Here is a 12,362-nt window from a genome sequence, read left to right as displayed (position 1 = left end):
TTGTGTGTGTGGTACTCAACTGACACTTAAGAATATTTTACTACGTTACTCATTATTTATAGCCTGGTCTTCCTCTCAGTAAGACAATCACCTTATCCCTGTTTTTCCTGGGCAGGTATCAACAGCATTTAGGTACAACAAATGGTATCCAAACGTTGTTTTTGAATTCAGAGTTGGAAGGAACTGTTGTGGTCAAGTGTATAAAAAGAACTAGTGACATTCTGGCAGATTCATACCAGGAGGAGCAAAGTCTTGTTTTCTCAGTCTGTAACACTACATGGGGGAGGGAATCTAATAACAGTTCTAATAACAGTTCTAACAACAGTTCCTGCTCTAATCTTAGTCTGAACTTCCGCTGTTTACAGTCTGTTCCTGCCCTGTGCTTCCAGGGGTGTTTCTGCAGCTAAGGGCTGGATTACATCAAAGCCAGAGGGTGTTATTTGCAGGGAAGTGTCTCTCTGTGCACCTGGGGGGCTGGGCTGGGGGCTGCCTGCCCTGGAGCACTGGGTGCAGCTCCTGTCTCTCAGGGCTCTGAGGGGCAGGACCCCCACCTTCCTGCAGCCCCAGCTGTGCTCGGGAAGAGGCAGCATCCCCAGGGATGGTGTCAAACCTGTGGAAGGGATGACCAGCCTGCTGGAGAAGAGGTTTGTGCAAGGAAGCCTTTGGATGTTGGGCAGGAAGTAACTCACAGTCAGGGCATGGACATAATTTCACCATCTGCCTAACTCCACCTGAGTTTCCTATCTGCTTTGGGTGCCAAGAGACAGGATGTCCCCTGCTGCAAACATCTGTTCAGTCTGTGCTCACAGACAGAACTGTCTCTCTCCAGCAGCCAACAGCTGAGCCCACACAGTACTCCTCACCGCTCTCCACTGGCTCTTCTCAGGTCTTTCATCCCCTTAACAAAGGTAGAAACGTGCTTTGTAAGGACCTGTGTCCACCTGGGGTTTTATGCCAATTGACCCATTCAAGAAAAAGGCAGGATTCCACTGCACTTGACACCAACACCACTTACTATTTTTCTCTTACTCTTTTGATTACTCTGGTATTATCATTAGAAGGGGCATTTGTCTTTAGCTCTGCACTGCACTTGATATTGCAATCTATGAAGCTTCTAAAGGGCTTCTTTTCCTCAGGGAGAATAACTTATCTTTCCTCAGCTGAGTTAGAAATGGTGGTAGTCAGTGGAAAGACTTCAAGTGCCCCAGTACATCAGCCTTACCAGGCCTTTGACCTTGTCCTCATCATCCTCCCACCAACTGCACCAGGAAGGACACAGAGGTCTTAATTTGTTAACAGAGGTTTAAAAACCCAGACTAGCATTGAAGTCTGAGGCACATCTGGTCAGATGTGCCCTCTTGATACATTCTAATATTGCTTCCTCAGAATGAGGAAAGAAAAAATTATGCAGGAATAACAGGCATAACAAATCCATTATCTATATCAATATAAAGAGCTTTAAAAATCACATGAATAATTATTTTTCAATAATATTATAGGCATAAAGGAGGACTCTGATCAATGCTACCATCAGCCTGGAGATCTGTGGCCAGATCTGGAGACATTTAAGAAGATGCCTTTTGACTACACTATCCATGACCCAAAATACGAAGATGCAAGTCTGATCTGCTCAAAGCTGCAAACTATCAACAGTGAAGGTGAGAATTTGAAAAAAGCTAGATTGATGCACATGTGTGTATTTCTTTGTTTGTAACACGAGGATCCTGATGAACTTTTAAACAGACTGAAATAATCAGAGTTGCACTTGACTGGGTGAGCAGAGATTTAAAGTTTGCCAGATGAAGCAGCAGTGCACGAGCCTTATCACTGTTTTATGGGTATTATATGGAGAGTATTTCTTTAAAAAGCTCTGGTTCCACAGTGGCTGTGTATTTGAATGTCTGTCTGTAGCAGCACTGCATGGCTCTGTAGCAGTGAAGTGTCTGTGTGAACAAAGTTATTGATACACTTAAAAGTGTTTATAGGTGCAATTTTTAGGTTTTGGTTTATGACTGGACAGTGTGAGACACGTATGTGCAGATCTGGATTCCTGGAATATTGAGGTGTGAATTAGTCCTCTGCATTATCAATCTGGACATACAGAAGCCCATGGGACTTGATAGGATGTATCCAAGCATCCTGAGGGAGCTGGCCAACATCATCTGTCTCCTGCCCATCATTTTTAAAAGAAAACAAGAATTGGTGAAGGTTCCTGATGGTTGGGAAAAGGGAAATGCCATGTCCATGATTATTCTTCTATCCATGGTGTCTGTAAGACCACATCTGGAGTATTCTTTCAAGTTTTTGGATTCCCAGTAGAAGACAGACACGGACATGCAGAAGTGTATCATCTAGTGGGCAGCCACCAAGATGGACAGAGGCCAGAAGCACATGATGCACACAGAAAATTGAAAAGAACTGGGTTTGTTCAGACTGGAGAAGTCCAGCAAGGGCACCTGATTGCTGCCTTCAGCTTCCTAGTGGAAACTTAGAGACACAAAGTGTTACAGAGACACAGCATAAGACTGAGAGACAACAGACACAGGCTGTACTGTGGAAAATTGCAATTAGCATGAAAAATATTTTCAGAATAAAAGTGGTCAAACCATGGAGCAGGTTGCCCAGGGAGACTGTGGAAACTCCACTCTTTGTGAGGTTCAAAACTTGACAGGACAAAGAGCAGCCCTGAACAACCTGCTCTGATGCTGCAAACCTGAGAGAAAGATTTGGCCAGACGACAGGAGTCCTTGTCAGCAGAAATTACGTCTCTTCCTTCAGTCTCTCACAGAGCAGGCCCTTTATTAACGTGGACATTTGCTCAAGGGCAAGTTCATTTCACAGAACCTACTGTGGTGCCCATCCCAGGGTGGCAAATGCCTGTCATGAGACTTACTCTCTCACTAAGCATTCCCTCGATAATAACCAAAGCAACAGGAATAATTTTAACGATCTGGCCTTGCTTACACCTCAGCCCCGTGTGCAATCTGCACGGAATTACCATCCTGGTGAACTTGCAGATACTTCTGTGTTGTCCCTTTTGCTGTACATAACTACTTATGAAACAGACCCTGCTCAGAATGAATTCATGGCTTGCTCCGCGTGACTCCCAGCCTGCCGTTGTTCCCATGAGGTAACGACAGGGACACAGACAGTTTGTCACGAGGGAATACGTTCTGGCCTTGAACACACGTCCCAACAGAGCTGTTTGTTCCTCCGGCAGGCAGCTCGGCGAGCAGGAGGCAGGAGGACACGTACACGCGCCGCCAAACCACGCGGATGAGGCTGTCCAAGTACGCAGCCTACAACACCTACCACCACTGCGAGCAGTGCCACCAGTACATGGGCTTCAACCCCAGGTACCAGGTAAGGGCTCCCAGCTGCCACCCTGCCGATGAGAAAGCGGAGCAGACACAACCCAAAGGCAATGCTGTGCTCATTCGCTGCCTTGGGATCGGCAGAGAACTTGCAGGAAGGGGTTACAAGCAGCTGACTTGCCCCTTCTGTTATTGCTGAGGTTTGCCTGCCTTGACCAGACGGCAGGTTTGGGGCTGTCAGAGGGCTGATCCCTGCCTCATGAACACGAGGCTATTTGGTGCTGGAATCAGCAGTCTGCGTGTATATTAAATAGCTTTTCCCACTGGGATTTGCTTACCTGTTCACCTGAGTGGCTGCAGATGCTGCTTGTGCCAGAGGGGCAGCGAGCAGCCCAGAGGTGGGGCAGAGCCTGTCAGTGCTGTGGGGCACAGCCTCTGCGTGCAGGGGAACCCTCCCCTTTGCTGCCTCTCAGAAGGAGTGGGAGCAGGAACTGGCAGCACAAACACCAGTTGCTCTGCGTCAGTCCCTCTGGACACCAGGAGTGCCCTGGAGGTACCAGCACCATCTCCAGGCTGAGCTCACACAGTGGTTTCAAAAGAGGGAACAGTTTAATTGTTTTAGTGTCTGCTCCAGCCCAGGGGGCCTTGCTGAACACCCTGTGAGGCAGGAGCTGCCATCGATTGCAGTCTGGTTATAAATGTCTAAATGTCTGGTAACCACTCTGACACCTTCTAGTCTGACTCTAACTGCTGGAATGATCCTGTTTGTTCCCACCCTCAGCTGTACGAGTCCACTCTGCATGCATTTGCCTTTTCTTATTCCATGCTGGGAGAAGAGATCCAGCTGCATTTCATCATTCCAAAGTCAAAGGAGCACCATTTTGTCTTCAGCCAACCAGGAAGACAATTGGAAAGCATGAGGCTGCCACTCGTCACAGACAAGGTAGATGGATAATTCTGTTTATGGCCACAGATGGGAAAGAGACACCACCCAGTTGAAACGATGTTGAACCGGAATTCTTTGCACTTCTGGTCCTGCTGTCAAAAGATAATGAAGATGTTCTGATACTAAGGTTGTATTTTCTCCCAGAAAGGGAGATACGAAGCAAACTGTCATGCCAACAATAGCCTGTTTCTTTTGCTTATGATTGAGGTTGATCCTTTTGTATAAACACTCTGGGGCAAAAGGGCTTTGGTTATGGGTTTAAGATGTGAAAGTGTGAATGGTTTCAGCAATGAGCCTCAGAGACAGGGGTTTGTTTTCCACAGTTCCTAAGAGGCTGCATCACAAGAAGTGTGGGCAGCAGGGCCAGGGAGGGGATCCTGCCCCTCTGCTCTGCTCTGGTCAGACCCCACCTGGAGAGCTGTGTCCAGCTCTGGGGCCCTCAGCACAGGAGAGACATGGAGCTGTTGGAGAGGGTCTAGAGAAGGGCCACCAAGATGATCCAAGGGCTGGAGCAACTCTGGAGAGTTGGGGTGTTCAGCCTGGAGAAGAGGAGGCTCCAGGGAGACCTTAGAGCACCTTCCAGTGCCTGAAGGGGCTCCAGGAAAGCTGGGGAGGGGCTTTTCACCAGAGAAGGCAGTGACAGGACAAGGGGTGATGGTTTTAAACTGAAAGAGGGGAGATTTAGGTTAGATATTAGGAAGAAATTCTTCACTAAAAGGGTGGTGAGGAAGTGGAATGGGTTGCCCAGTGAGGTTGTTGATGCCCCATCCCTGGAGGTTTTTAAGGCCAGGTTGGACGAGATTTTGTGCCACCTGATCTAGTGGTTCCCTGCTCATGGCAAGGGGTTGGAACTTGGTGATCTTTAAGGTCCCTTCTAACCTTAATGATTCTATGATTGTATGATTCTATGGTTTTACTGCAAAGGAAGGCAGTGGATGATCCTGTCTTGTTCTGCATAAATGCTCTGCTCCTTTCATACAAAAGAAGCTTTGTCGTGGCTTCAAGACCATGCCAAGGGTGATGCTTGCAGAAAGCCCTCTGTGAGGTGAGCCATCTGACAGGCTGTGCCAGCCCTGCTGGTGGCCTCTGCCCTGACTCCTGGTGTGAAGCTGCTCAGGTCGCTCTGCTCAGAGTGTGGGAGCCATTGATGGAGCAGTAAAAGCAGCAGCACTTCTGCCCTGGAGAAAACAGCTGCTTTCAATACTCACTGATCAATCAGCACCACCCTCCAGTTTAGACTTCTATGTATGTCCAGTTCCAGTTTGAAATGGGAGAGCCCAGGCAGCAACACAGCAGCAACTGTGCAGTGTGAGGATGATGCTTCCTGCCATTCCTCACCCAGCAACCTTGTGCTTGGCTGCACAGTCAGAACTGGGCACTGGCTCCTTGTGGATTCTTTTCCTGCTTCTACCAGTTGCCCAAACCATTTATTCTTCCTTTGCTCCTTTTTCTGTTCACTTGTTCCAAAATGGTGCCTACAATCTTGCTGCAAGCTGGAAAAGTGCCATGGGATGTAAACCTACATTATTAAACCACTGTAAAATACATTTACTGATCCACTTTAAATTCCCTTTCATGAACTCCACTGTCATAAATCCACCAGTTTCTGCTTTGGAGGGCCTTGGAGAGGCTCTGTGAAGAGGCACACTTTCATTCCAGGTCCTTCATGACCTTAGTAGGGACCAGGCTAAGATCTGTTGCTCAGACTGGAGCAGCTCTGGGTGTCTGCAGCAGCAGGGCTCTCAGAAGCTGTATCACCCAGCTTAGAAGCACCTGGTGAGTTTCAGTGCATTCAAGATTAGGTGACAGCCAGTCAGAAGGGTTGTACTGCAGTTTTGGAGTGTTTCTTACCAGCTTACTTGATGTGGACCTAAATCCTGTTCCAGATGCAGCCTCCAAGTCCCTGTGCACCTGGCAGGCCAAGGTTAGACATCTTATCCAGACCACCTCACCCTCACCAGTCAAATAAGCCAAGTGATAAGAGTTTTACTTTTCCCAAATTTTATAAAAGTTGCTTATTTTCTATTAAGCAACTTAAAATCATAGAACCATGGAATGGTTTGAGTTGGAAGGGACCTTAAAGATCATCTAGATCCATCCCCTTGCATGGGCAGGGACACCTCCCACCAAACCAGGTTGCTCCAAGCCCCATCCAGCTGCAGTTTGTCCCATGTCAATCAATCTGCTTTACTCTCCTGAAGGATCTGGCTCTCTTTGTTTAACTATCCTCCAGCTTAGTACAGAAACTCACTCTTCTTTTTATTTACAGAGTGAAGATTACATAAAAAGCCCCACTTTTACTCCCACCACTGGTCGTCATGAACATGGACTTTTCAATTTATACCATGCAATGGATGGAGCCAGTCATCTGCACGTGTTAGTAGTCAAGGAGTATGAAATGGCCATATATAAGAAGTATTGGCCCAACCACATCATGCTTGTTCTCCCAAGCATTTTCAACAGTGCTGGAGTAGGTAAGGAGAACAAAAGCATTCTAACCAATGCGGACATGCGACCTGGGCCCTTGGGGTGTTGTGACTCCACAGGGAAACGCAGACACACACCTTGTGGCCAGCACATCTGATCTGGTGGTCTGGATTGTCTCTGAAGACAATGTGTCACAGTTGAAGTTGCAATTTCTCTTTATCCAGGCAGCCTAAGTTGAGCCAGATGAATTGCACCCTAGAAATACTCTCCTCCATTGGTTCCAGAGGGAGCTGAGTGTGTTAACTCAGATGGAGTTACCTGCTCAGCCTCCTTGTGGAAATTCACGTTGCACTGATTGCACAGGCAGGGAAGCACTGATCAGGCACATCTCTGAGGTTCTGCTAATATAATACCTGTGAGATATTCAGCAGCTTGCTCTTACTGCTGGAGCAGCTCACAGCCAGCAGTACTGACAAACATCCAAAGCAGATGCTCAGGGGAAATGGTTCCCATGTTATCCACCTGGCCAATCAACATCTCTAGATATTTGCACTGAGAGATGCTAGAGGTGTCAAATATCTGTCAGGCTAAGAGAATTGGTCACTAAGCCCTTTAAGACACCAGCAAATCTTTGCCACAGGACTCAGGCTGCAGTGACTGTGCTTCCCAGTGGGGCCCTGGAAGTCGCTTGCTTGGCAAGTGACCAGGAGACTTGGCTCTGGGGGTGTCAGAAACCTGCAGGGTGGCTCATACCCTGCTCTGCAGAAATATTCACTTCAAAAGGCACAAGCAAGTCAAAAGCAAGCAATTTCTACCCCTACTGTTAACCTGCAGGTTGCTGTCCTTGGTTTCAGGTGCTGCACACTTCCTGATAAAAGAGCTGTCTTATCATAACCTGGAGCTGGAACGAAATCGGCAGGAGGAGCTGGGGATAAAACCCCAGGACATCTGGCCTTTCATTGTCATTTCAGATGACTCCTGTGTGATGTGGAATGCAGTAGAAGTTGATTGTTCAGGAGACAGGAAAAGGTAAAGAGAGTAAATCATGCTTTTTCAGATGATCTCTTTGAACCTTTCACTGCGTATCCTTTTGAATTTGTTTGAAATACTACAACTTTTACCCTGCACAAGGAGAGAATAATATTTGCCTTACGAGGGAAGTATTTTCCCTAGATACCTGCCTCTGCACGTGGTTACTGCCTGTGTTTCATGCCTGGTCCCTGAGGAGCTGGCTGCCCTGCAGCCTTGGCTGTACAGCTTGACCCCTGTTCAAACTAGAGTTACATGCTCTGCAGATTTCAGACTCTGCAGACAGTCCTTGAGACACTGGGCAAGCACGGGCATCCACATGGACATTTTGAACAGGGTTTTAAAGAGGAAGGTAAAAGACACTGCTGTGCAAATTGTGCACCTGATTTCCTCTGGCTCTTTCGCCAGTCCCAGTCTGCACGGCTCCTTTATTAGCTCCCCAAACAAGTATTTTTGTTTTCATTACTTTAGAACATTGATTGTGCTAGATATTTTCATCTGTTCCTGGAACATTGCTATGCAGGATTTACAGCAACCCTTCAAAGAGAACTAAACTCAGTGAGAACTGACATTTATGGACTCTAGGGGCAGGCTGGGAGGATTTTATACTTCACCTAAGTTATGGCACAAAGACAGCAGCCCTCCCAGAGTGACATGAAACATTTTCCAGGTGACTTTAAAAGTTTAAATAACTGAGTGAATATTTTGAAAGATCCAGACTAAGTTTCAGATCTATCATACCAGTCCCTGCCACGTAAGCACTAGTTAATTACAAGTTTTGATTGGAGTGAGAGGCAAAATGTTGTAGTCAAGAGAATGTTGAAGTTACTCGTTACTACCTGAAGTTCATAACTATTTTTGACTTCTAAGAAATGCTCTCCAACTGAAGGAGACTCTAAATATTCTCTATATACTTTAAAATTAACACAGTTTCATCATTCCTGCAGTGACTATACATGGAGCGAAAGGAATGTTTCCTTGAAGCAAATTCTGCAACATATTGAAGCAACTCCTGATGTCACTCACTACGCCCTAATTGGGATGAGGAAATGGTCCAGTAAAACCAACAGTGCTGAGATCAAGGAACCATTCTCCTGCTGCCACGTGCATGATTTCATTATGCTAAATGTTGATCTGACACAGAATGTACAGTACAATCAGAACAGGTATGTGAATCAGTAGCATCTTTCAACAGAGATAATGAATCAAATTAAGCAAGTTTTACAAAAGCTTTGGGTTTATTTTTTGGGGGGGAGGTTGTTAGTGGGGTGCAGGCAGATTTTGTTTTCTTACTGATGGTTCAGATCCTTCCCAAATTGCTAGCACCTGGAAGAAGGCATTGAATGCCATAGTTCCCAAAAACCCAGTCATATTTTAATGCCAGGGTAGGCAGGGTGGGCAGGGTGCCCTGCAGTGTTGCTCCCTCAGCTGTGTAGCCCGTTTTGGTAAACACTGAACTTCCCTCTTGCCTGCACCCTCTTCCAAAGGGAACAGGGCTCTGTGGGTGGATGGTGCCAACCCAGGTCTTCTTCTGACATGGACCTGAGCTCCAGCTGGGCTTTTTACCCTGAGCAGCACAACACTGGGCATCCTGCCTGTGTGCTCACCAGGGCAGTCAGAGGAAAGGAATAAATCAAGCTTTCTAGCACTGGTGGTTCTTTCTCACATTCAGCTGTCTCAGGAATCCCACTTTTTCGTTTTGTTGTGCCACAAAGGACATATCAGGTTATAATCACCACAGTTACTAGAACTGCATTCACCAGGTGCTTCATCTCACAGAATTTCACTGATCTACGTGAAATAAACTGGTCTTGTCCCTTTTTCCGAGGAACAAGCATTGATTGCAACAGAAGGAAGCAGGTATCAGCAGAGGTGGGTTTCACTTGCCTCAAGCTGGTCTGTAGGGAGCTCAGAATATGCAGGATGTCCATATGGGGCTGACAGGTATGGAATCCACCTGTGCTTTTCTGTAAGCTGGGTGGGAACACAGGTAATCTGAAATGGCTCTAGACACCTAGACCCAGGTAACTGAGCAGCAGTCACTGTACTTCTCAGAAGAACTCTCCTATCTCAGGAAGATGTCCTTTGAAGTCCACGTGTACTTGGAACTGCTGGGAAGCACTTCTGCTTTTCTTATTCTGTGGACAAACAGATGAGCTAAACTTCTATGGTCACCAGCCTGACACTTTAAAAGAGAATTTTAAACTTGCTGCCAGGCACCTCCCAGTGCAGAGCTGTGCTCCCAGGCTGCCTAACTGCATTGTGAGGCATTCTGAGGGAGAAAGAAAGAGGATGACAATGGAGTAAGGTGACCTGGGCACAGGCAGCAGAGTTAAAATGCCAGGCATGCAGGATCCCACCACCCAGTTCCTGCCTGGGACTTTGATCCACACGGAATCCTCTGTGTGGGGGCTGCTGAGCATGAAGTGGTGTGTGACATTCCAGGCCGGGGCTGGCAAGGCAAAGGTGCATTTTGAAGCAGTCAGGGATACCAAATATCCATGTAAATACTATCAAGGTCAAAGACAGTATTTAAAAACCCTATAATTAGACACCGTGTCTCTCATGGTGACTGTTGCAGTAATTGCTCATCTCTCTTAAATCCAAGCCCTGGATGTTAATCCAATGGCTCTGCACATCATCCTGTTTACTGGGTGATCTATACCTTCAAATGGAGAACTGAGTCTGAATTTTCCAAAGGCCACAGTATCTGAATTTAATCAGCTTTAGAAGTTCACCTTTTATTCTCTTCCATCTTATTTTCATAATGCATCCAGTTTAGCTAAGGGGTGTTTGGCCTCCTTTTGCTTAATTCATTCCTATGTCTCAGCAGTTCTGTTGCACTAACAAAAGTTTATTTCTCTGATGTACAATTATATTTTTTCTGTAGAGGGAAATGGAAAAATACTGGATATTTGTATTCTAAGGGAAAAATGAGGGTCAAATGTTGGGCCTCTTCTGTTTCCTTGGGAGTCAAAGGGATTAATTGCTTTGACTTTATCTGGGGTAGGAAATGGCACAGCTGCTTTCTATGGTGGCTTTATTATAGTAAAAGGCAAAGGAAATATTTTAACCCCTGGGTACTTTCCCTGGCAATTCACCACCTTTCCTCTGTGTTTCTTGTCCTTCCCCTCCCTGGCCAGTTCCCCTCCTTCATTCTCACCTTCTTGAACTCCTTTCAGCTTCATTTACTCCTAAGAAGCTGAAGCCTCTTTCCCCGGCTGGTAGGGTCAGGGTGTTTGTCACCCCTCCTTCCCACTGTGCTGACCAAAGAGCCCAAGTCCTTCTGTGTGTTAGTGTGTGATGAGAAACATCCCTCTGAGCTGCCAGGACTTGATTCCTTCCAGGTTCACGTGTGATGATGTTGACTTCAACTTGCGTGTCCACAGCGCTGGCCTCCTCCTCTGCCGCTTCAACCACTTCAGTGTCATGAAGAAGCAGATTGCAGTGGGAGGACAGAGGTCCTTCCACATCAAGTCCAAGGTGGGAACCCAGACTTCTGTTTTGTTCTTGTTAAAATCCTGCTTTCCTTTTTTGTACCTTGTCACCAGGAGAGCTGAGGTGTTTGGGTGCATCACCACATTAATGGGGTATGTCTGCCACGTAGGGGGTTTGTTTCTTCCTTTATTTCTGAAATCCAGAATATCCTTGGTACAAATGCACCTTTGCTTAATCATTTTCCTTTCGAACTTTCAAAAACACCTGAAGTGTCTCTTTATCATCCAAGAAGCCCTTCACAATGAGTTTTTTATATCTAGCTGTTGAACTGCTCATCTTCACATGACTCCCTGTGCAGGAGAACTTTGGGTTCAAAGAAACCTCAGAGACACTATAAATACAAAGATAATTCTGCAAAACTCTGGAACACTTTTGGCAGCAGATATATTTGGCTGAATGACTTTGCCTCTTACACAAATCTTAGATTTGTCGTACGGGGATACATTTCATACAACCCAGCATTCAGGTAAGTACAGCTTCATGGGCCAGGATTGCCCTGTACCAGAAGTCCTCTTCCCTCGCAGGTATCCGACACTCCCGTGTCAGTCTCCCCTGCTCAGTACATCTGTGCCCCTGACAGCAAGCACACCTTCTTGGCAGCACCTGCTCAGTTGCTCCTGGAAAAGTACCTCCAGTACCACAGCCACCGCTTCTTCCCTCTCTCTCTGAAGAACTTCAGCCACCCAGTGCTGTCTGTGGACTGTTACCTGAACTTGGGACCACAGGTACCGAGCCCAAGGACCTCCAGGCAGCTCCAGAAATGTACAGGCTTTGCTTTGGATGAGTTAGTTGGTGCATTCCTTGGTAACAGTTACACAGCCTTTGAAGAGTGATGTGTTAGATCCCTATAAAGCTAAAAATCAAATTCTTAGTCCCATAGAGATATTATTTAGAGGCTCCAAATAAAGTACCTGGAGACCAATACTGGAGTTGTCCTAAATACTGGTACAGACTGTGAATTATCTTAGATTCTGAATCAAGACAGAGCACATTTTTCTTTAAGAAGTGTTTTCTCACTCTGCTGTAATTTGGCCCTTCCTGCAGCAAACTTCTCCCACAAGAGAGCTTTACAAACACTCACTAGCCCTTAGAAAGCCCTCCAAAATAAAAATGGTTTTGTTCCCTTTTACTGATAAGCTGAGGCAGAG

At 46.4% G+C, this 12,362-nt stretch overlaps 1 protein-coding gene across 1 annotated transcript in view; it reads left to right on the top strand.

The window, feature by feature from the left end:
* Positions 1–12,362, top strand: part of GREB1 (growth regulating estrogen receptor binding 1) — a 55,260-nt gene that overhangs the window by 37,130 nt on the left and 5,768 nt on the right. The window contains exons 23-30 of the mRNA XM_051615589.1: positions 1,500–1,658; positions 3,221–3,363; positions 4,096–4,257; positions 6,530–6,734; positions 7,542–7,716; positions 8,664–8,882; positions 11,064–11,199; positions 11,739–11,939. Of these exons, the coding sequence (XP_051471549.1) occupies positions 1,500–1,658; positions 3,221–3,363; positions 4,096–4,257; positions 6,530–6,734; positions 7,542–7,716; positions 8,664–8,882; positions 11,064–11,199; positions 11,739–11,939 (1,400 nt within the window). The remainder of the gene's footprint in view (positions 1–1,499; positions 1,659–3,220; positions 3,364–4,095; positions 4,258–6,529; positions 6,735–7,541; positions 7,717–8,663; positions 8,883–11,063; positions 11,200–11,738; positions 11,940–12,362) is intronic.

This window comes from Apus apus, chromosome 3 (assembly GCF_020740795.1).
Source record: "Apus apus isolate bApuApu2 chromosome 3, bApuApu2.pri.cur, whole genome shotgun sequence".
NCBI classification, from domain to species: domain Eukaryota; kingdom Metazoa; phylum Chordata; class Aves; order Apodiformes; family Apodidae; genus Apus; species Apus apus.
Note: the sequence above shows the minus strand (reverse complement) of the source record. Positions and strands in the feature narration are given on the sequence as shown.